The sequence below is a fragment of the Pelophylax lessonae genome (genome assembly GCF_965119305.1).
Source record: "Pelophylax lessonae genome assembly, chromosome: 6".
NCBI lineage: Eukaryota > Metazoa > Chordata > Amphibia > Anura > Ranidae > Pelophylax > Pelophylax lessonae.
In genome coordinates this window covers 207,829,361-207,853,994 of record NC_138773.1, presented here as the reverse complement: position 1 = coordinate 207,853,994, position 24,634 = coordinate 207,829,361, and the positions used below count along the sequence as shown (strand labels likewise).

Sequence of the window (24,634 nt, the reverse complement as noted above, 5' to 3'; positions counted from 1 at the left end):
CTTGTTGTTCAGACGAGACGCGAACAGGTCCACATCTGGGAGACCCCACTTCGCGCACAACATCTGGAAGACATCCAGGTGGAGCGACCATTCCCCCTGGTCCAAGGTCTGGCGAATCTGCCTGCCAGTTCTCCACCCCCGGAATGTGAACCGCCGTGATCGCCGGGACGTGCGTCTCGGCCCAAGACAGAATATCGGCCACCTCCCGAGCCGCTCGGGCACTCCTGGTGCCCCCTTGGTGGTTTATGTAGGCCACCGCTGTGGCATTGTCCGTCTGCACCCGAACCGGACGGCCCTGAAGCCTGTCCGTCCAACGTCGAAGGCAGAGATTTATCGCCCGCAATTCCAGAATGTTTATCGGAAGGGAGGATTCCCCCTCCGACCAAGTACCCTGGGCGGACAGAACGCCCAGAACACCACCCCAGCCCGACAGGCTGGCATCCGTGGCGATCACCGTCCACGAAAGCGGACGAAAAGACTTGCCCCTGACACCGCCGGGGACTGTAGCCACCACAGAAGATCCCTTCTGGTGCGAGGACTCAACGAGATCTGAAGATCCAGAGATTGTGGTCGCCCGTCCCACCTGGACAGGATCTCCGCCTGGAGACCCCTTGTGTGAAACTGGGCAAAGGGAATCGCCTCGAAAGCAGAGACCATCAAACCTAGACACCTCATGCCCGTCCGGAGGGATGAGCACGGAACGTCCAGGAGGGACCTGACCTCTTCCTGAAGTGTCCTGAGCTTGAACAGAGTCCAGGATCATTCCCAGGTAGGGAAGACGAACCGACGGGCACAGCGTCGATTTTGGGAAGTTTATCGTCCAACCAAACTCCTGTAGAGTTTGCATCGTGACGGACAGGTCCTTCACCAGACCCTGACTGGTCGCAGACTGAACAAGAATGTCGTCCAGATACCCCAGGACCGAGATACCCTGGGCTCTCAATAAAGCCAGAACCGGTGCAAGCACCTTGGTGAACACCCGCGGAGCCAAAGCGAGACCAAAAGGCAGCGCCACGAATTGTAATGACCCTCCGCAATGGCGAATCGAAGGTACCTCTGGTGACCCTCCAAAATGGGGATGTGAAGGTACGCATCCTTCAAGTCGATGGAGGCCATGAATTCCCCCGGAACCAGGGCAGCCACCACCGAGCGCAGGGATTCCATGCGGAACTTGCGAACCCGCACAAATCGGTTCAGAGCTTTCAAGTCCAGAATCGGACGTACCTTGCCCTCCTTTCTGGGCACAGTGAACAGATTTGAATAAAACCCCCGAAATCTGTCCCGATGAGGCACCGGAACCACCACTTCCTGAGCCCGCAGGTCCCGCACCGCCAGGTGCAGATCTCGCAAACGCTCCGGAGACAGTTGAAGATTTGAGGGAAAAAATCTGCTCGCCGGCCGAGAGAGAAACTCGATCTTGTAACCGGACTGAACGATCTCCTGAACCCACCTGTCCCGAACGCGGGCCAGCCAGGGTTAAAGAAAACCGAGCAAACGTCCCCCCACCCCAGAACTGGGTGAGGGCGCCCCTTCAGGCCGCATTGTTATGGGCAGCGGACCCGGACTGGCCGGACTTCTGCTTACCTGTCCACGGCTTCTTTTGGGAGCCTTGACCTTTGAAGGGTTTGCCCTTATAGTGCGACCGAAAGGCACGAAAGGACCCGAGAGGGTCTAAACGAAGCATGCTTCTTACCTTGAGCACCCTTTGCCTTGTGAGACTGGGGCAAGAGCGTGCTCTTACCCCCAGAGATCCCCTTTATCAGCGTATCCAGGGAGTCGCCAAAAAGGCGAGATCCGGTATAAGGTTGATTAGCTAAAGTTTTGCGAGAAGATTGGTCCACAGACCAACATTTCAGCCAAATCAAGCGGCGTGTCAACACCGCCACGCTGTGCACACGTGCAGCCAAAGGGATTACATCTAAGTCCGCATCACACAAATACATGACACCCTGATGAATTTGATCCACCATAGCCAACGTTGTCGGCGGGGCAGAATCAGCCACCAGGACGCGCCTGAGCACCTGCGTCCAATCCGCGACAGCCTGAGCTGCCATAAGGGAAGCAAAAATAGCTTTTAGCATGGAACCGGTAACCGAGTAAGTATGGCAGGCAAGAGACTCCAGTATCCTGTCCGTGGGGTCCCGGAACACCGGGGTATCTTACTTGGCGCCAAAAACGCCGCTCTCCACACACAGTAATGGCCAGCATATGCTATTAATAAAAAAATGGCGGATCGCAGCAGCGGCCGCCGCATGTATGCATAACATGTCTCACATCATGCCCCACAGCATACAGCCTGTCACACAGAGAAAATACACCGCTGGCAAAACAGCACAGTGCAGGATGGCCCCCCTTCTTGCAGCCCACAGAAGCAGCAAACCAGACAGGGAGCCCAATAGTGTGTACAGAAATGCAGGGTTACACAGTCCCAGACTGACACCCACTAAACAGACAGGTCCCCACACAGAGTACACTTACCTTGCGAACGGCGTGGGGAGCCCGCCCAAGCGATCAAGCCGCTGCACAAAAGACAGGGAGAGTCGCAGACAGGACGCAGTAGAACAGCGGTGCGAAACCGCATGGCGTCCATTGAGGTAGCCACCTCACAGCAGCATCCCTGCAGCGAACAGGGATGGGTCGTTCACACATGCCAGGAAAAAACCTGACTGAACGCTCGATGGCAGGCTGGGAAGCCACTGGCCCACAACCTGCGACCAGGGGGGCCAGCCCGAGACCCAGCCCGCACGATCCTCTTCATCAGAAGAACTAACTAATGCTGAAAAAAAATAACAGCTAAGTAAAGAGAGAGAAAAAAACTCAAATAAAATCAAAAAAGAAGATAAAGGCTGAGACAAAAAGCCCCAGCACAGGAACAGCCTGCTACTCCTGATAGCTAGACAATGAAACTGGGGTATGGATACAGGAAGCAGGAGGGTATTGACTGAGGGGACCACCCCTTGGGGGTGGGATATGCTAAAAGCTTTTAATATTGACATATTCTGTTGCCTAGCTACTCCTACGGAGAAAAGGTCAATAACCCCATAGTGACGAATATGGAGAGGCGGCGACTGTCGGAGGACGTAAGAGAAAAAACGTACTATGTAACCATGTCTCCCTGAAGAATATATGATCTTTCTAAAACGCAATGGGTTCATATCTCCGTCATTGATCTGAGGGTTCACATCTGTCATCACAGTGGATTTGAGGTTACTTACTGTATTTGTCAACCGCTATGCTAGGCTATGTCATTTTATTGAACTTATGTATTGGAATGGGTTTTTTTTTTTTACACTTAAATTAAAATGTATATACTTTTTAACTATTTTAGTGATATTTGTTGCCCTATAAAATCCCATATTAGGGGGTCTTGCATATAGAATTTGGATTTCAGGGATGCGGGCACTATTTGTCAGAACCTAGCAGCTATTTGTACAACGGATAATGAAAAAGTCACTCCCATTCAGATTCACTCTTCAAAACAACAAACCGCTTTTTCTTCAGAGCAGAAACAGGTGAGAATCTGCAACAAAGTTTGATAAAATCTCTGCAATGTACAATTGATCACTCAGAGGGGGATTGCTTTTTTTCTCAGCAAAAGTGGAGTTACTCTCCATAGATTAAACAAAAAATATGACTGATCTTTCAAACTTACCTCTTAAGAAATGAATGTATCCTGCAACATCTCAAAGAAAGGTTGACCGTTTTTTTACTGTTTCTAAGTTTCCTCACAACACTATTCAAAGTTCTAGAACATAAAAATTGTTTCAAGTTAATAAAAACGATATGACATGATGTTAAACATAAGCTAAAAATAGCAAGAATTTTTGTTGGGATAGTTACAAAACCACAATAATTTCTGGGAAAAGGGGACCAGAAAAGTTTACTTAGGAATGTGGATTATTTATAATAATAGGATATAGGTACAAGATTATAAAAGTCACACAAAAAAAAAAAAAAAAAAAAAGGGTCCTTACTCTGTAGGAAAAAAACAAAAAACACACCGCTGCGGCATGTCTTAGCTTTTTCCTCTGGAACTCCAAAGTGTTATTGAATGGCTTCTGACAAGTACACCGGTCAGCCAATTACATTATGACCACCCACCTAATATTGAGTAGGTCTCCCTTTTGCTGCTAACAGCCCTGACTTATCGAGGCATGGACCCCACTAGACAAAGCATCAAACTGCCTCCGCTGGCTTACCTTCTTCTCATAGGGAAGATGTATCACCAGGATGCACTAAGTCAGTGCCACACACACACCCAGTCATCCACATGATGTAAAAAGATTCCTCAGACTAGACCACCTTCCTCCACTACACCATCATCCAGTTTTGATGCTCACATGCCCTTTGTAGGTGCTTTTGGCTGTGGATACCGGTCAACATGGGCACCCTAACAGGTTTGTGGCTACGCAGCCCCATACGTAATAAAACTGAGATGCACTGTGTGTTCCAACACCATTTTACATTGAAACCAACATTACCTTTTTCAGCAATTTGAGCAACAGTAGCTCCTTTATTGAATCAGGCCTGGCTTTGCTCCCCACGTGCATAAATGAGCCTTGGCCACACATGGTTATGTTGCCGGTTTTCCTTCCTTGGCTCACTTTTGGTAGGCCCTGACCACTGCAGACCGGGAACATCCCACAGAGTTGCAGTTTTGGAGCTGCTCTGACCCAGTCATATAGCCATTACAATTTGGCCCTTGTTAACCACTTGCCGACCGTTTCCTGTATTTTTACTGCGGCAGGCTGGCTGCTACAGGCAAAACGACGTATATCTACGTCGTTTGCCTGGGAGGAGCTAGGAGGCGAGAGCGTGCCACCGGCAGCGCGCTCTCGCTTGCAATCGGTAGCGGGGAGGTCGATGCGGGTGTCAGGCGGCTCAGATTGCTGCCTGACCCCCCACGATCGCTCCCCGCTGAGAGAGAAGGACTGTTGGCTGTTGTAAACACAGCTGACCGTCCTTCTCCCTGAAATGATCAAAGAGCTTGTGTGATCTTGCTATATAGGATCTCATGTCTCTGATCATTTCAAAAGCCCAACCCCCATACAGTTAGAATCACTCCCCTAGGGTCACATTTAACCCCTTGATCACCTATGCTGTTAAACCCTTCCCTACCAGTGTCATTATTACAGTAACAGTGCAAATTTATAGCACTAATTACTGTAGAAAGGTCACTGGTACCCCCAAAAGCATCAAAAAGGTCAGTCAGGGGTCCGATCTGTCCGCCGCAATGTCACAGTCCCGCAAAAAAAAAAAAACGTACCCGTTAGTTCACCGGTAACAGTCTTTTCTTCCGAGCCTTCCAGGATGGCCCAACAGTGAGAGATGAGAGGCTCCTCCCTACTGGAAACACAATTAATTAAGATTAGTTAAAAGGCCCCACCTTTCCCTCTAGCCCTCAGTTGTAATAAGAGTATTTTCCACAACCAATTTCAAGGGAAGTGTCATAATTTTATAGGTATACATCACCTACATTTATCCATATTATCATTCACCCTTTTAACAAGGGCGGGTAGTCCTATAAGGCTCGGAAGAAAAGACCGTTACCGGTGAACTAACGGTAAGTTTTCTCTCCTCACATTCCAGGACAGCCCAACAGTGAGAGGATAATAGAGATCCTTTTTGCCTACCTTAGGGTGGGACCACTGCCTGCAAGACTTTTCAGCCAAAGGCTAGGTCTTGTTGAGACAGTATTTCTATACGGTAATGCTTCAGGAAGGTGTCATGACTAGACCAGGTGGCTGCAGTGCGGATTTGTTCCCATGAAGCTCCGGCCTTTTCAGCTCAGGATGTGGCAATGGCTCTTGTTGAGTGCGCCTTTACCTTAGTTGGAGCAGGAAGTCCTGATGCCTCATAAGAGGTGGTAATTGCTTGTCTAATCCACCTGGCCAATGAAGGCTTAGAAGCCTGCAATCCCTTCCTAGGCCCAGAATGAAGGACTAGGAGGTGGTTTGATCTCCTGAAGGCTTTTGTTCTCTCTAAATAAGTGAAGAGCTCTTCTCACATCAATACAGTGGAATTCCCATTCTCTCTTATTTTTTGGTAGATCTCCTGAGTTCTATGGAACGAGGATGCTACCTTGGGTAAATACAGAGGGCTGGCTTTAGAACAATCCTATCTGGGAAGACCACCATAAAGGGTTCTTTAATAGAAAGAGCCTGTAGATCACCGATTCTTCTTGCTGTAGTGATGGCTAACAGGAAAGCTACTTTTAAAGACAGAAATTTAAATTAGATTTCCTTTATAGGTTCAAAGGGGTCCTTCGAGAACGCCTCTAAGACCCTGTTCAGGTCCCAAGGAGGGAACCTGTCTTTCGCAAAAGGGGTAATCCTATTCCTAGCCAACAAAAATCTTTTAACAGCTCTTTTGCTAGACTGGTGTCCAAAAATATCGAAAGAGCCGCTATCTGTACCCTAAGGGTGTAAACTGCCACACCCTTATCTACTCCATCTTGTAAAAATTCCAGAATAATGGGAGTAGAGGTAGAAGCAAAACCCCTTTGCTTCTACCAGGCACAGAATCTTTCCCATATTTTTAAAAAAAAAAATTTTTCAGTGACTGGTTTTCTACTCAGTAAGAGGGTATCTACCACTCTGAGCATCCCTTTGCTTTAAGCAATTGGCGTTCAGTAACTAGGCTGTCAATTGGAAGAAGCCTGGATCCTGACAGTGTACTGGTCCCTGAGACAGAAGGTCTGGGGAAACTGGGAGATGCCAAGGACAAGCAACTGCAAGTGTCGGGTCTTTGTGTCCAACGATCCCATATTTTATTAAATTTGGCGGGGTTACCCCTGTGCTTATACATAAGTCTATGATAAGGCAAGATGCCATCCACCTCTGCCACCCACTCACTCAGCTCCGGGGGGCGCTCTCGCATCCATTTCCTGGCAATCAGTTTTCTAGCCAAGAAGAGTGTGGTGTGCAGAAAAGAGAGAAGGGCTTTGGGTATGTCTTCGTCTGGGTAAACTCCCAGAAGACACCGTTTAGGGTCTAGTTGCACCGGGGAGCCCATTTTATCACGCAGGAAGACCACCATCTGTTTCCAGTAACCCTGGACAATGGGGCAGCTCCAGAGCAAGTGAAAAAAGGTGCCCACTGTCGCGTGACATCGGGCAGTCAGGGGATACTTCAGACCGGTACCTAGACAGTCTCAGGGAGGGTGAGGTATGTTCGTGTAGTATGAATAATTGCGTGAGAGTCCGGGGGACACCTTCCTACACGCTTCAAGGGCATCGTCCCATTCCTCGTCGTCTATATCTCCTACATCCACCTCCCATTTGATTTTAACAGCGTATGCCAGAACGGTGGAGGAGGGCGTGTGCAGTTCCGCATAGAAAATAAGAGATCAAATGCTGCGGGTCCGTGCTTTTGATAATTTCAAGTACAGAAAGAGGGTTCTATAGAAGGAGGCTCAGGTTGAAATTGAGTGTGGAATGCATGTCTCACCTGGTAATACCGAAACAGCATATGGGGTGGAAACGAGTGGGTATCAGTCAGGTCTGCAAATGTGCCCAGGCTCGACCCCTGTAAAATATGCGAGAGGAAGATGATCCCTCTACCGCTCCACTGCCCCGCGTCCGGCAGAGTGTGAAACTCGGGTAAGGCGGCGTTATGCCACATGGGGGTGTGAGCATGAAAGGTCGGGTGGTGTAGTTTAGCCATCACCACCTCCCATACCCTGCTGTAATGGTACAGCAGTGAATCAGGGTTTCCCGTATCCTCATTACCTCTCACACCCCTAAGATAACCATTAATGGGTCACCCGATTGGTGGGACCAGCCAGGGCACAGGAGAAGAAGGAAGCGTTGTCTGTCCGTCTTATCCAAATGAAACAGCTGCGACAGCTGTGCGGCCAGATAATAAAAGGTTGAAATCCGGCAATGCCACCCCCCCTAAATTGGAAGGGTTTTTAAGCTTGCGCCAGGAGAGTTTGTGTCTGCTTTGTCCCCAGACAAATGGTTTGAGCAATGATTCCATTTGCTTGAAGATCCGCAGAGGGAGATATATCGGGGAATGCCAAAGGACATACAGAATCTTGGGAAGGAGGACCATTTAAATTAGGTTAACCCTGCCCATGACTCCCAGGGGTAATTTGGCACATATCGGAGTTTTGAATTTAATTAAAAGCATAAAGGGGTTGGATGTTATCCGTCACGTAATCCCGAGGGGTAGAGGTTGCCAACACTCCCAAATACTTTATCCGTGAAACCCGTTGTAGAGTGGAAATTGAAGGAGGACTAGAGGGGGGAGGGGTGGTCTATAGGGAGAATCTGGGACTTGTCCCAGTTAATCTGAAGGCCCGAGAACCTACCAAATTGTTTGATGAGGGACAAGGCCGTGAACAGTGAGTCATCAGGGTCTGCGAGGTATAGAAGAGTGTCATCTGCATACATACTGATTTTTTCAGTTAAGGGGCCTATGCGTAGTCCGTGGATGTCAAGGTTATTCCGAATTGCGATGGCAAGGGGCTCAGCTGCCAGAGCATATAGTAAGGGGGAGAGAGGGCATCCCTGTCTCGTCCCTCTGGTAAGTGGGAATTCTCCAGAAGCCCTGCCATTAGCCAGGACTCGTGCGACCGGTGCATCGTATAGCAGCTGAACCCATTTGACAAAGCACTCCCAAAGAAAGGGCCACTCCACGGAGTCAAATGCTTTGGCCGTGTCCAGTGTTACCACCACCCTAGTGCCAGAGTTCTCGTGCCGAGCCTGGAGATTCATTGACAATCTGCGGAGGTTAAACTAGGCGTTTTTCCCCGGCATGAAGCCGGTTTGGTCTTCGTGTATCAAGGAGAGAATCACCTCGTTAAGTCGGATAGAGAGGACATTAGCTATAATTTTGACATCCACTTGTAATAATGAAATGGGGCGATAGGATTCGGGAATAGGGGATCCTTTCCCGGTTTAGGGATAAGGACTATCAGCGCCTCCCTCATAGAGGTAGGCAGGGTGGAGTCTTCAAAAATGTAATTAAATAATGCCAGGAGTTTGGGCACGAGAATCTCAGAGTAGTGGGCATAAAACTCTATTGGTAGCCCGTCTGTTCCTGGGGATTTGGATCTAGGTAACCTGGACACGGCCTCCGCAATCTCCTCCTCCGTGAACGGAGCCTCTAACAGCGCTGTCTGCTCCTCGCTCAGTATGGGAAAGTCCACTTGGTCTAACAGTGCATACATGTCGGTAGGGTCAGCAGGAGCTTGGGTCGTGTAAAGGGCACTAAAGAATGCACGGAAATGCTCCGCTACCTCCCGCGGGTCAGACACAGCAGCTCCGCTCTCAGTCTGGAGAGTAATAAAACCGCGGGGGGGGGGGGGGGGTCTATCTTCACAGTGCACCAAGTATGCTAACAGTTTCCCAGCCCCTTCCCCCAGCTCATTTATCCTCTGTTTCTAAAAAAATATTTTGGACTTGGCCTGTTCGTGTTCAATCTGAGTGACCTCCCTTGTCAGTTGCCCAAGACGGGAGGCTTTAGAAGAAGTGGGGTCACTCAGAAAGTCGGCCTCTGCACGATGGAGTGTCTCCTCTGAGCCCGCCCTAAAATGTTTCAGCTGGGTTTGTAGGTGAGAGCGGACATGCAGTTTATAGGCCTCCCAAACCTGCCAAGGGGGACGCGGTGCCCTCATTTTCCTGGAAAAACTGGCCCCAGTGGTCACCAAGTGACAGGTCCTCCGGCAGCAAGGACAGCCACATCGGGCAGAGGCGCCATGTCGGGGGTGGTCTATCATGAGGGATTGTAATCCTGATCCAATAGGGGCTGTGGTCCGACAGGGATCTAGGAGAGAAGCCCACAGCCTTTAGTCTGGGAAGTAGGGGTCTAGATACCAGGATAAGGTCTATTCGGGACAAGGAGTGATGAGTGGAGGAGAAACATGAATATACCCATTGATGGGGGTACAAGGAGCGCCACGTGTCCGCCAGGCCCACGCTGTCCAGCAGACCCCCTGGGGGTCCGTCTGCAGTCTGTCTAGGCTAGGGTTCAGCACATTATTGAAGTCCCCCAGCCAGACGGCCGGAACCAACGGGCTTTGGGACATCTAGGATAGGCCCTCAGTCACCAAGGGCATAGAAACGGGGGGAGGGACATAGAAGGCCAGGAGTAACCAGGGCTCCCCAAACAACAATGCATGTAAAAATATAAACCTGCCCTGGGAGTCAACCCTGGAATCCAGGAGACAAAAATGAACAGATTTGGCCACCAAGACTGCTACCCCCCTGGAGTGGGAGGTATACGCTGAATGATACACCCAACCGATCCAGGGGCGCTTAAGTGCCAAGGGCAGGCGGCCATCCAGGTGGGTCTCCACCAATACAATGACGTCCGCCTTCTGCTTTTTAAGGTTGGCAAAGGCCGAAGATCGTTTAATCCGGTCTCGAAGGCCACGGGCATTCCAAATCACAAGTTTAAGATCCGCCATGAAAAATGGGGGAAACACATAATAAAATCGGAAAATGGGAGTCCAGGGCCGAACCCCAAGGCAGGTGTGACCGCCCACATAGGGGCAATGATACCAGACATGCATTACAATACCGGTACCTGTAAAAGCAAGCCATATGACAGTAATACCACAGATAATTGCATAGAGGGTATATGGTAGACATAGAAAGTCAAGCACAGTTCTAGTAACACCCCCCCCCCCCCCCCCGCCCTGCACCAACCCAAACTTGTGCGGGCATTGGATCCCCAAAATCCCAAAAAAACAGTCCCTGTGGGCCCAAACCGATAGGGGAGGAGAGGATCTCCAGCAAGAATAGGGACAACAGTGCAATGGCGCTGGAGGAAAAAAAAAAAAAAGTGACAGGATCAGTGCAGCAGGCCCCATAAACAAAGCCTGTAGAAGTGCATAATGGGGAAGAAGAAGAAAAAAAAAAAAAAAAAGGGGCAGGGAAGTGGAACAAGAGCCTCACAGGGACCGCACACCTGTCCCAAGCAGGTGCAGAGGGCGATAAATCGCTGGGCGACATGTCAGGAATGGAACACATCAAAGGCTCAAAAAAGCTAGCTCGGCCGAAATTTGTCCAATTTTGCTGCTGCATCGGATGTTTTTTTCGGCGGTGACATGGCCAGTAGGTGCCCACGGGTCCCCGGTGCAGGATTGGGTATCTTTCGCTGCTACAAGGCTTCAGGATATAGTGTACAGGATTCTAAGCCGACGGAGCTCCTGCTACTCACAGCCTACAGCATGTCGCGCCAGGCCCCGCCCCCCATTAACACATCTTTCAATACATTTTTTCTGAGTAGATGGTTTCCATAGTGAATTTTTTGTAAAGAAGGAACTTGTTGAAACTTCTCAGATTTATTATCAGGCGATGTTTCCATGAGGGTTTTGGTACCACGAAGACGTGAGAATAAAACTCTTGGAAAATCTGACCCTTTGGTACTGGGATGATTACTCCTTGCTCTGCCAGCTCCCGAATCCCAAACAATAGGGCTTGTCCTTTTGCAGTTCCCTCAGGGACATGTGTAAGGATCATTGCTGGAGGGGGTATTGATACAAATTCTAGTCGGTAACCTTCCTTTAGGGTACCTGAGGATGTATGGAGAGACTGTCATTTCTTCCCAACTGGGAAGAAATTGACTTAGTCTGCCCCCTACTTTGATTTCGGAGTCATTTTTTATTCCTTTCGGTTGAGGTGGAAGGAAAGGATGTATTGTTCCTTGATCTTTTTTCTTCTTAAAGTTCCAATTTTTTGTGGGTTCCCTTTTTCTTCTTTGCTGCTTATTATCCCGGGGGGCACGAAAAAAAATTTCCTACTAGTCTCTTTTGGCTTTGTGGGAAATGTCCTTTTTCTGAAGATCTGGAAAGGGCTTCGTCTAGCCCTGAACCAAACAGGAGGGTCCCCTCAAATGGAAGACCACAAAGCTTGGTTTTTGAAGTGAGGTCTCCTTCCCATTCCTTAAGCCAAATGGCTCTTCTGGCTGTGTTCAGGAGAGCTCCTGTTTTTGCAGAGGCTTCCACTGATTCTAGTGCAGCGTCTGCTAGATATGCCACTGCTTTAGTTATCACTGATAGGGAATCTTGGATATCCAGGGTTTTTGTCTGAGAAAGGTTTCTGTTCAGTCTATCCAGGAGAAGGCATTTCTTGCCACACAAGAGGCAGTTAGGCCTGAAGCCATAGCAACTGCATTGGCATCCCAGGCTTTCCCCAGTAATATCTCAGCTTTTCGGTTCATGGCATCCTTGATGCTACCAGCATCCAAAAAGGAGAGATCTGATTTTTTAGAGACCTGTGCGAGGGGGGCATCTAGTTTTGGCCTTTTTAGGAATTTGCTTGAATCCTCTTCCTTAACCACTTAAGCCAAGGAAGATTTTACCCCCTTCCTGACCAGGGCCTATTTTGCGATTCGGCACTGCGTGAATTCAACGGACAATTGTGCGGTCGTGCGACGCTGTACCTAAACAAATTTGACGTCCTTTTTTTCCCACAAACAGAGCTTTCTTTTGGTGGTATTTGATCACCTGTGCGATTTTTCGATCATGCGCTATAAACAAAAAAAAAAAAAAAAGCGTAAATTTTGCAAAAACAACAATATTTTTCATATTTTTTTATATGAAATCCCCCCCCCCCCAAAAAAAAATGTAAAAATCATATTTTGATTGGTTTGCGTGCGTTTACTAACAAAGGGAAAGATTTTTGTAATTTTTAAACGCGTAATGGCGGCGATCTGCGATTTTTTTTGGCGGGACTGCGACATTGCAGCGGACAGATCGGACCCTTGACTGACACTTTTGGGGTTACCAGTGACATTACTACAGTAATCAGTGCTATACATATCCACTGTTACTGTAAAAATTACACTGGCAGTGAAGGAGTTAACTTTATTGGAGAGGGAAGGGTTAAGTGTGTCCCTAGGGGCGTGTTTCTAACTGTGATTGGCTGTGGCTACTAATGTAAGAACAGAGATCAACGGTCCTACATAGTAGAACCGTGTGATCTCCATTCTTACACAGGGAAGAATGACAGGTGGCTGTGTTTACATTAGCCGCCTGCCTTTCTTCCGGTGTAACGGAAGATCTGGTCCGCCGGGCACACGCGCGAGGGGGATCTGTGACCGAGCGGGAGCGCGCCTCCGCCGGCGCGCGCGCTCGCTCCCTAGAGCCTCACAGGCTAGCGACGTAGCCCTACGTCGCTTTGCCTGTGATGGGCTGACTTCCGACGTAAATAGTCGTGCGGCGGTCGGCAAGCGGCTAAAGGGGAATCTCCTCATTAGCACACCCGACAATAGGTGAATGGAAAGCCACCTCAGACAAAAGCAACAATGTTAGACAGTCAGTCTCCTCATTGAACTTCCTGGAATGACCATATTAGGAGTTGTACTTCCTGGTCAAAGACCTCATGGCAAATGGGAACAAATCTCAATATTTCTACATGGAGACCTTGCTGACAAATTTGAAGCAATCCAAACCATCACCCATCTGTCCTTAAATTCCCGTGACGGTGAACACTGTCACAAGGAGCCCCTCATCTCTCACTGTTGGGCCGTCCTGGAAGGTGAGGAGAGAAAAAAAAAAAAAAACACATTAAAAATGACATAAATCTTTCCCATAGTTAGAAGACTCAATAACTTTTGCGCAGACCAAAATACACTTATTGCAATTTTTTTTTTACCAAAAATATGCAGCAGAAAACAAATTGGCCTAAAAGGTTTAAAAATCAATTTTTTTTTTCATTTTTTTTTTTGGAGAATGTCATAGCAGAATGTGAAAAATATTGTTTTTTTTTTTTTTCAAAATTGTCGCTCTTTGTTTATAGCGCAAAAAAAAAAAAAAATCCCACAGGTGATCAAATACCACCAAAAGAAAGCTTTATTTGTGGGATAAAAAAAAAGGACGTCAATTTTATTTGGGTACATCATCGCAAGACCAAGCAATTGTCCATTAAAGTAACGCAGTGCCAAATCGCAAAATAGGGCCTGGTCATTAAGGAGGCAAATCCTTCCGGTGGTTAAAGTTGCTTAAATCCTAACCCTTGCCCATTTTTTGCTATGAACTTAGACATCCAAAAGGTGCATATATTATCCCAAGGACAGATGATGGCTGTCAGAATAAATACACACTAGCAGCGCTACAAGACTTAAGCTGGATACACACTATCCAACTTTTGTGGTTAGATTTCCCTTTTCTATGTAGTGCAAGGGCCTGCCAGATTGCAAACAAATTGAAAGTGTTTAGGTTTGACCTCATATTATATGGTTTTGGTAAGTCTAAAGGAAAAAGCCTTCAGAAAATCTTATAGTGTGTATGACCCATTAGTCAAGTCCCAAAAGTAAAATAACGAAAATCTTCAGAGGTGACAACCATATGATGCTGTAGACAGTCAGATGAATCAAACTTGCAACCCAACAGATGAATCAATCCTTAATGCTGAAAACATGTAAGCAAGCACCGTCACTGCACCGCTGTGGACCCCCTAGGTAATGCCCACGTACGTATAGGGAATGTATATTGTGCCTGGTACCCAAGGACCACAATCTTGTTAGCAGCAGCAAACCACAGATCTCTTTGATGCAGATAGTAGTGATTCTCCTGAAGACTCTCAATGATTATGCAATTAGATAAGGGGACTTGTAGTGTAAACTGCACACAATTTTATTTACACTACAATTCATATACGCACTCACATTGTATATATAAAATCTAGCGTTACTTATCGTAAAAGGCTGCCTCACGGCTGCACTGTCAAACACCACTTACATGACTTGTAATGCCCGCGGCTCGGTACCAGCCAGCGAACTTCTGGGTTCGGGGTGACGTCAGACGTCCCGGTTGCCGGGTGGCCGCGTGCTCACGCCCAACGCATTTCGGCACACAAGGACTTCCTACGGAGGGCGTGGGCACGCGCCGCAGTCACCTCCTTGTATCGTTCACCCAATAGGCGGTTCACATATCCCACTCGGCAGTGACACCGGAAGTACAACAAGAAATTTCAATGCATATATGAATTGTAGTGTAAATAAAACTGTGCAGTTTACACTTAGTCCCCTTCTCTAAATGCATGATCATTGAGAGTCTTCAGGAGAATCGCTACTACCTGCATCAGAGGGATCTGTGGTTTGCTGCTGCTAACAAGATTGTGGTCCTTGGGTACCAGGCGCAATATACATTCCCTATAGGTACGTGGGCATTACCTAGGGGGTCCACAGCGGTGCATTGACGGTGCATGCTTACATGTTTTCAGCATTAAAGATGGACTCACCTGTTGGGTTGCAAGTTTGATTCATCTGACTGTCTGCAGCATCATATGATTGTCACCTCTGAAGATTTTCGTTATTTTACTATTGGGACTTCAGAGACTAAGTCTTGTAGCCCTGCTAGTGTGTATTTATTCTGACAGCCATCATCTGTCCTTGGGATAATATATACACCTTTTGGATTGGATTAGTTAACGATAGCAGCAGCTGTACATATAGTTTATATTCAGAATTATTCATATCACTTCCTCTTGTGTATGGTAATATTATCGCCATAGCGCCGAGTGAGTCATAAGGAGCCCATTTGGTTACTCAATCTTACTCCCCTTTTCTATTAATCTATTTAACTTGGCTGCAATGGATGCTATTTAGTTTTTAAAGAACAGACAGCTAAATGTGAAAACTTACCGTTAGTGTAACGGTAAGTCTTTCTGACGAGCCTTCCAGGACGGCCCAAACGTGAGTGATGATAGGCTCCTCCTACCGTAAACAATCAATTACAGTTGTTAAAAGGCCCCACCCTTCCCTCTGCCCCTCAGTTGTAAAAAAGTATCTTCCACAACCATTTTCCGAGGGAAGTGTTTCAATTAATTCTTATAGGTACTTACCACCTACATTTTTTCTATTGTTACTTACACCCTTTAACAGGCCGGGAATAGGCCGGCCGTCCTGGAAGGCTTGTCAGAAAGACCATTACCGGTAAACTAACGGTAAATTTTCTCTCCTCGCCTTCCAGGACGGCCCAAACATGAGAGGATAATAGATTACCCATAGGCCTACCTTAGGGTGGGACTACTGCCTGTAAGACCTTTCGGCCAAAGGTTAGGTCTTGTTGAGACAGTACTTCTACACGGTAGTGCAGGACTGTGTCATGACTGGACCAGGTGGCTGCACTGCGGATCCGTTCCCATGATGCTCCAGCCTTTTCGGCCCAGGATGTAGCTAGGGCTCTTGTTGAGTGTGCTTTAATGTTAGTTGGAGCAGGAACACCGGATGCCTCATAAGGAGGTGGTAATTGCTTGTCTAATCCACCTAGCCACTGAAGGCTTGGAGGCCTGCAGTCCCTTTCTGGGCCCAGCGTGAAGGACTAACAGATGGTTAGATCTCCTGAAGGTTTTGGTTCTTTCTAAATAAGTGAGAAGGGCTCTTCTCACATCAATACAATGAAATAACCCCAAAAATAGTAAGGAAAGGGTATCACAAAAGGATGGTAGTTTTTCCTGTGTTCTGTGGAAAGAAGATGCTACCTTTGGCAGATACAGAGGATTTGGTTTTAGGACAATTCTATCTGGAAAGACTACCATAAATGGTTCTTTAATAGAGAGAGCTTGTAGGTCCCCTACTCTTCTTGCTGTCGCAATGGCTAGTAGGAAGGCCAATTTCAAAGACAACAATTTAAGGGAGATTTCCTTTAAAAGGTTCGAAGGGATCCTTAGATAATGCCTCTAGGACCCTGGTCATGTCCCAAGGGGGGAAACCTGTCTTTTATAATAGGGGTAACCCTTTGTCTAGCCAACAAAAATCTTTTGATTAACGGCTCTTTTGCCAGACTAGTGTCCAAAAATACCAAAAGAGCAGCTATTTGTACCCTAAGGGTGTTAGTTGCCACACCCTTATCTACTCCATCCTGTAAGAACTCTAGGATCGTGGGAATAGAGGAAGAGGCAAAGTCCTTTTGTCTACGCTAGGTACAAAATCTTTTCCAAACTTTTGTATAAATCTTTTTTGTAACAGGCTTTCTGCTCAGCAAGAGAGTGTCCACTACTCTCTCTGAGCAGCCTTTTGAAATTAGGAGTTGGCGCTCAGTAACCAAGCCGGCAACTGGAAGAACCCTGGGTCCGGACACAACACTGGTCCCTGAGACAGCAGGTCTGGAGAGACTGGAAGGTGCCATGGGCAAGCTATTGACATGGCTTTCAATATGGCAAACCAAGGCCTCTTTGGCCACCATGGGGCAATTAGGATTAATTGCAGGTTCTGAGACTTAATTTCTGAAAGACCCTGGGAATTAACATCAGGGGGGGGGGGGGGAGGCATAGGCTAGATTGCTAGATTGAACTGCCATGGTTGGGCCAGTGCATCCAATCCTGTCATCCCTCTGGTCCGCGTGAGGGAGAATAAACTCTTTACCTTCTTGTTCTGAGAGGAGGCAAACAGGTCTATCTCTGGGTTCCCAAACCTTTGTACTATTAACTGGAAGATTTTGGGATTTAGTTCCCATTCTCCTTTCCTTATAAGGTGACGGCTGAGGAAGTCCGCTTGAGAGTTGTTCTTCCCCTTGATGTGAATGACCACGAGGGAATGGCCCAACCCAGGATCTCTTTGGTCAGGGCTAAAAGGGGACTTGACCTGGTTCCTCCTTGTCGATTCAAATAGATCACAGTTGTGGTATTGTCTGACAGAATCAGAACTTCTCTGTTTAGAATGAACTCTTGGAAAGCTTTTAAGGCTTCCCCCACTGCCTTCAATTCCCTGAAATTGGATGAGGCCTGTGCTGTTCTTTTGTCCCAGATCCCTTGTGCCTGAGCCCCCTCCAGGTGAGCTCCCCAACCCTTCGTACTCGCATCTCTGGTAATCTTTATGGGATTCCACTGTCCCCAGGGTCTGCCTTCTCCCAGGTTGTTTGGGTTTGTCCACCATTCCAAAGATGACTGCACCTGAGGAGTGAGATTGACGTATTCGTCTAGGGACTATCTTTTTGTCCCAGGAGGACAGATGGAAAAAGAGAAGTTCTCTTGCGTGGAGCTGTGCCCACACAATCGCTGGGATGCTGGCCGACATTAGTTCCAAGACTCTTAGAATGTCTCTTCTGGAACAGGAGGGAGCTCCCTTGAGCGTCAAGACTGAGGAAACTATTTTCTTCTTCTTTTCTTTGGTAGAAGCTCTTTTCTGAGCCCTTGAGTCTACCTGGAACCCCAGAAAGGTCTGTATTTGGATAGGTTTCAGGGATGACTTTTCCAGGTTGATGAGCCATCCTAACTTTTGAAGGGAGTCTATCACCTGTTGGGTATCCAAGTTTACTTGAGCTGCCGATTTGCCGAAAACCAGTAGGTTGTCTAAGTAGGGAATCAGGGCTATCCCTTGAAGGTGTAGGTGGGCCACCGCCTCTGCCAGGATCTTTGTAAAGATTCTTGGACTGGCAGCTAGTCAAAAAGGCAGTGCTCTGAACTGCCAGTGAGTAGTCCCTTCTTTTGTCACTATTGCAAACCTCAGGAACGGCTGATGTTCCTGGTGAATGGGGACATGCAGATATGCATCTCTGAGGTCTAGTGTGGTCATGAAAACGTTTTTCAGTAGATTCTTTCGCACTGAATAAATGGTTTCCATTGAAAACTTTTTGTAAGGTAGAAACTTGTTGAGGTTTTTCAAGTTTATTATCCGGCAATATTTTCCTGATGATTTTGAGACCACGAACACATGGGAGTAGAAACCCTGGAAGAGATGATCTTCTGGGACCGGGATTATTACCAACTGCTCTGCCAGTTCCTGAATCCCTTGCAGTAGGGCTTCTCTTATCTGAATCTTTTTGGGGACATGAGTAAGGGTTACGGTTATAGGAGGTATGGAGACAAATTGAAGGCGGTACCCTTCCTGTATGAGGGAGTAAATATATGGGGAGACTGAAATTTCTTCCCATTGGGCCAGAAAATGACTTAGTCTGCCCCCCACTTTGACATCACTTGTTATCCCTTGAGCCCGAGGAGGAAGGGAAGAGCAAACTGTTTCTTTGTCTTCCTTTCCTAAAACCCCATCTTTTGGCAGGCTCTCTTTTGTGCCTATGCTGGCTTTGTTCCTGGGGGCCACGAAAAAATTTCCAGGCAAACTTTTTTGGGTTTTGCCGGAAACTTGTTCCCTTTCTCAGAGGACCTGGTCAGAACTTCATCCAGACCAGACCCAAATAGTAAGGACCCTTCAAAAGGCAAACCACAGAGTTTTGTCTTAGAGGAAAAGTCCCCTTCCCACTCTTTGAGCCAAATGGCTCTTCTGGCAGAATTAAGGAGAGCCCCAGTCTTGGCGGATGCTATAACAGATTCCACTGCTGCATCTGCCAGATAGGCTACTGCTTTCCCTATTACTGAAAGGGAATCTTGCAAGTATTGGGTTTTTGACTGTGGCAGGTTTTTGTTCAGTCTGTCAACCCAACAGAAGGCATTCCTTGCCACGCAGGAAGCAGCTAATGCTGGGGCCATTGCAGAAGTATTGGCATCCCAGGCCTTCCTCACAAGGGACTCTGCTTTACGGTTCATGAAATCCTTAATGCTGCCTGTATCAACAAAGGAGAGGTCTGACCTTTTAGTCACCTGCGCCAATAATGCATCTAGTTTTGGACTCTTTATAAATTTTTCTATTTCTTCTTTAAAGGGAAATCTCCTTTTCCAGGATCTTGGTCTGTTCAACCTATTTTCTGGCCATTGCCATTGTTGAAGGATTAATCCCTTTAGGGATTGGTGGATAGGTAAAGCTCTAGAAGGAATCTTCCCTAGTCCTTTACAGAGTCTATCCTGGGCTGAGGTTTCTTTTGGCAGATTGGGTATCTCTTCAGAGGCTTACACTGCCTGAAGGAGTCCCTGCATGTTATCCAAACCAAACAGATTCCTGGTTGGTTCTGCCTCACCCGGTTCCTCTGAGTCCCTATCTCCCTCACCTTCTGAACTGGTTTGGGAGTCTGAGCGGTTTTCCTCTGCTGACACTCTACTTCTGGGCTGAGCTGAAGGGAGATTTTGAGATGAGGGTAGTAGACCCGAGGGTCCTGCCCTAGATAGACAGCTTTCCTGTGAAGAGGTACCCTCCACTACAGGAGGTTCCCTGGGCTCTGAGGTTGCTGGAGTTCCCAATGAAGAGCGTACTGACTGAATTGTAGTCAGCATTTCCTCTTGAACCGACTTTAAGAAGACTTCATTAGGGCCGAGGATTCTTTTCCTGATAATTTGTAGATACATTTGAAGCAGAAAGACTTGGTGTGGGAACTAGGTAATCTATCAGCACAATTACCACACTTCTTAGAGGCAACGGAACCCGATAAGTCTGGTGTAGTAGTAGAGGTTTCTTGAGAACCGCTCTGGGACTCTGGAAGACAGGATACAACATCAAGTATCACTCTTCCTAACTACATGTATAAAGACCATAGAAAGGACACTCAGTAAGTCCGACTAAGGTCAGGGAGAAGGGATTTTTTACCAGGCATTTCTATGTCAGTAACCAGCAGACTTAGAAAAAAAGGCACCATCAATGATACATTGCAGCACTTACCCGGTTCCGACCTGGGTTTGGCTGCCGACACCTGGCCCAGCCCTTCCTCCTTCCCCGGAGGGGGAGTTGTGGAGGGCTTCATCTCCCTTGCAGCTGTCCGGCTCCTGTAGCCTGGGAGTCTGCTTTACTACTTGGCTAGCGGTTCCGGCGTCTCCTCCACCTTCCTCTTCCACATCCGTGCGGTAGCGTCTGACGTCGCCGGAAGTTCCGGTCCGGGAACGAGGTTTGAGACGCCCGTCCGGCGGGCTTTTCAAAAAATGTTCCTGTGGAGGAGAGCTGCTGGTGCCGGAGCAAAACCTAGAGGGGCACACCGGGTGACCGACGGTTTGCTATCACGGGGGCGACCTGTGAGAAACCTGAGGAGATGGCAGGTAGAGCTCAGCTCTCATGGCAGTTTGCTGAACCTGGCTCACAAGGGGACCATCTGACTTCCAAAGTCTGCAGGTCAGAAAAAAAAAAAAAAAAAACACAACATGTTTCGTAGGAAGAAACACAATCTAAACTGAGGGGCAGAGGGAAGGGTGGGGCCTTTTAACAACTGTAATTGATTGTGTTTCCGGTAGGTGGAGCCTATCATCATGTTTGGGCCGTCCTGGAAGGCGAGGAGAGAAAAAGTATTTTTTCTAATGAGGCTGAGGATGTCATGGAATATGACTTGAGTGCTGATCTTAATACACTAGGGAATTTATTGGAGAAGCAGGTACGTACCTGGTGGGATATCTGCACGTTTGAGCAGTATTTGAAAAAAAACGTATCATTATGCAGAGCCTAATGCCCCGTACACACGTGCAGATTATCTGAAGACTTTTGTCCTCAGATTTACCTTTTCTATGTAGTGCAAGGGCCTGCCGGATTGCATACAAATTGAAAGTGTTTAGGTTTGACCTCATATTATATGGTTTTGGTAAGTCTGCAGACAAAAGTCTTCAGATAATCTGCACGTGTGTACGGGGCATTAGGTGGGAAGTTACCCCACAAGATGGCTTGGGATGATGAGGCTTCCAATTCTGAATGACTTTATTTTTTTAATGGAGTAGGCCTCAAGCTCCAGGAGTTAGTTTTAAAGGAGGAAAAAGAAAAAGATGAGTAATTTGGAAAAAAGGATAGCTGAGCTACGAATTAAATTGGAACCACAAAATGACATGCCATTGGTTATCAAGTTTAATGCAGATATCAAAAAGAAGTTGGAAAAAGTGGATCGCGAAACACATAAGAAAAAACATTAAGAAGTTTCGTAGGATGTTGATGATTTTAAAAACAAACAATCAGATATACCTATGGCAGACGCCCACCTCTGAATTATCTGAGCCATTGCTTTCTCAGGGAACTAAGCCCCAGGAGAAAAACTCTCCACTTTAGCTCGGCACATACCCCAGCTAGGGGAAGGGGGGGGGGGGTAAGAAGGCGACTCAGCCCCGGAATTCTGAGTCCTATTCAGGCCAGGAAAGGAGAGGGTCCATTAACCGGTCTGCTGAGGGCGAAGGTGGTGGATACGTTGCCCCGTCCTCTTATAATACAAGAGGTGGACAAGGGAGACATCCCCCCCCTCCCCCCCCAACGAAGTGAATCCGGGTATTATATCCCGGATTCAGTTCCAGTTCGTAATAGATATGAAGGTTTGTCACATTATGAGGAACCTATGTCCCCAATCATCCTTTTTTATGGAGAGGAGTAAGAGGCAGGGTAGGGAGAAGAGGGGGCAGACCTTGGAGGGGAAAACCCACCGGACCACTGATGGAATATTGGCGGAACCAAGAATTTTACATGGACAAGCCACAGGAGCGACAATGGCCCAGAATAGATCATCAGCAAGAGGCTGCAGAGCCGGACGAAAATTCCGAAAAAAGAAGACTCGAGACAGATTAAAAAGGTATATATATATATATATATATATATATATATATATATATATATATATATATATATATATATATATATATATATATATATATATATATATATATCCTGTATGTATCTCTCTGATGAGGTAAACATTTTAAATGCAGGCCTTAAATGTGCGGTTGAGAAGCCGGTGAATAAATTCAATGTATAGATTGACGTTCAAAAATACATTCAAAAGATCAATCTGAAAATATACTTTTTGAACCCAAATAAAGGGGTGAACATGGACTCACATCGTAATATGGGTCAAACAATTGGAAAAGATAGCTGGCTTAAAAAGCATTCGCTGTTCAACCCACCTCAGCCTTCCAATCAGCACGTTGAGTGTTCAAGCAACTGGTCCTGAGAGACTTAGAGGCTATTAAACCTACAAAAAAAAAAAAAAAAAAAAAAAAAAGGTGAATCCCAGGCATATACGCGATGGATTAGAGGCGTTGGAAAAACGCAAGGATGTCATCATACGGCCGACAGATAAGGGGGGTGGTTATATTAGATAAAACTAGTGCTGCAACTATGCGTCGACGTAGTCGATTACAGAAATACGTCGACATGCGTGAAAGGCGTTGACGCGTCACACGCCCCCTGCTTGCGCCGGCCGTTCTCCTCCTTCCCCTCCTCAGAGTGCACAAGACATGAAAAGACCAGGAAAGACATGAAAGACTGAGGCATGAAAAGACCGGCAGATAAGGTAGTAATCACTCAGCTATGTCGGTGTCAGTGTTTGCTGCAACCCCTGCTGTGAGAAGATCCACAAAGTACGTAATGCTGCTGATGGCAGAGAGCCGTTTCCAGCAGAAATAACAGCTCGTCGCAGCTTAGAGAAAGATTCATACAATACTGTGCAGGCTGATTGACCTGTCTGTAGGGATAAGGCAGGGACAGGCTGGAGGATAGCTGCAGCACCTCTCTGTACTGGCCAAGATTGGTGGCAAGGGTCCTCAGAGGGCAATAAAACTAAGAAAAGCTGCTTCAGGGGGATTCGTTTGTTTGGTTACTTTATTGTTTCTTAAAAAAAAAAAAAAGACAACAAACAATATTCCCTATTCTCCCCAAAAAAATGAATCCACACGCATCCACCACTTAACCACTTGGTACTTTCTCCCCCTTCCTGCCCAGGCCAATTTTCAGAGCTGCCGCACATTGAACGACAATTGCACATTCAACACTGTACCCATATACATTTTTTATCATTTTTTTTTTTTAGACCGACAGAGCTTTCTTTTTGTGGTATTTAGTCACCACCTGTGTTTAATTTTTTGCTTAACAAAAAAAGACCAGAAAGTTTAAATTAAATAAAAAAAAGTTTTTTCTTAGTTTCTGTTATAACATTTTGTAAATAAGAAATTAAATTTTTCTCCTTCACTGATGGGCACTGAGGCTGCACTGATCATCAGGTGGACGTCCCGTGTGGATTGTCACTTACCAGCTCTCCTCACATACGGTCAGCGTGAGGAGAGGACTTCGCTTTAGCGCGGAACATTTTCCCTTTTTACATTTTATTTTTGCCACTTCATTTTTTTGTACTGTAAAAACTTCAACCACATTGAAGTATTTTTTGGAAAAAATGTAACAAAAAAGTTGAAATATTATATTAGAAGTTGTACGTATCATTTTTTGTAAAGTTATTCAAAGGATTAATCAAAAAAAGAACACTCAATTAAGCAAAAAAATTAAAATAAATAATTGTTAGATTCGTCGACAGACAAAACACCGTATTTATTGGCGTATAACACGCACAAGCGTATAACACGCACCTTCACTTTAAGAGAGAAGTTTTAGGAAAAAAACATTTTAAATATTTAAAAATAACAGTACACTGCCCCTTTCATTAAACAGCCCCCCTATACATTGCACAGTTCCCCCCCATGCACACTACATACCCCCTTTTATTACAAAGACCCCTTTACATTGCACAGCCCCCCTGCACTCCCAGGAGACCCCCAGTCTCCTGGGACAGCCCTGACAGCGTACTCTAAAGTAAAAACAAAATCACTGCCAGACCCTTTCCATAGATGCTTCCTACAATGTGTCACTGTTATTGCAAACCGATGCCTCTAAATACCTCAGTAGCTCTGTTCTTTCATGGCCAGTCATGTGACTGCTCTTCTCTGACGTTCAATGGCCGGTCATGTGATCGCTCTCCTCCACCAATCTGAAGCTACACTCAGAGGAGGAGAAGTGGATGGAGGAGAGCAGCCAGCAAGAACAAAGCTAACAAGGTATTTAGAGGCTGCGTTTTTCAATGACAGTGATATATTATGTAGTAAGGATCTATAAAAAGGGCTGGCAGTGAT

The 24,634-nt window shown here is 46.7% G+C and overlaps 1 protein-coding gene across 2 annotated transcripts in view; it reads right to left on the bottom strand.

Moving 5' to 3' along the window:
* Positions 1–24,634, bottom strand: part of LOC309559092 (uncharacterized protein) — a 108,248-nt gene that overhangs the window by 71,583 nt on the left and 12,031 nt on the right. For both annotated transcript variants that reach the window (XM_082262227.1, XM_082262228.1), the window contains exon 4: positions 3,653–3,745. In XM_082262227.1, the coding sequence (XP_082118353.1) occupies positions 3,653–3,745 (93 nt within the window). The remainder of the gene's footprint in view (positions 1–3,652; positions 3,746–24,634) is intronic.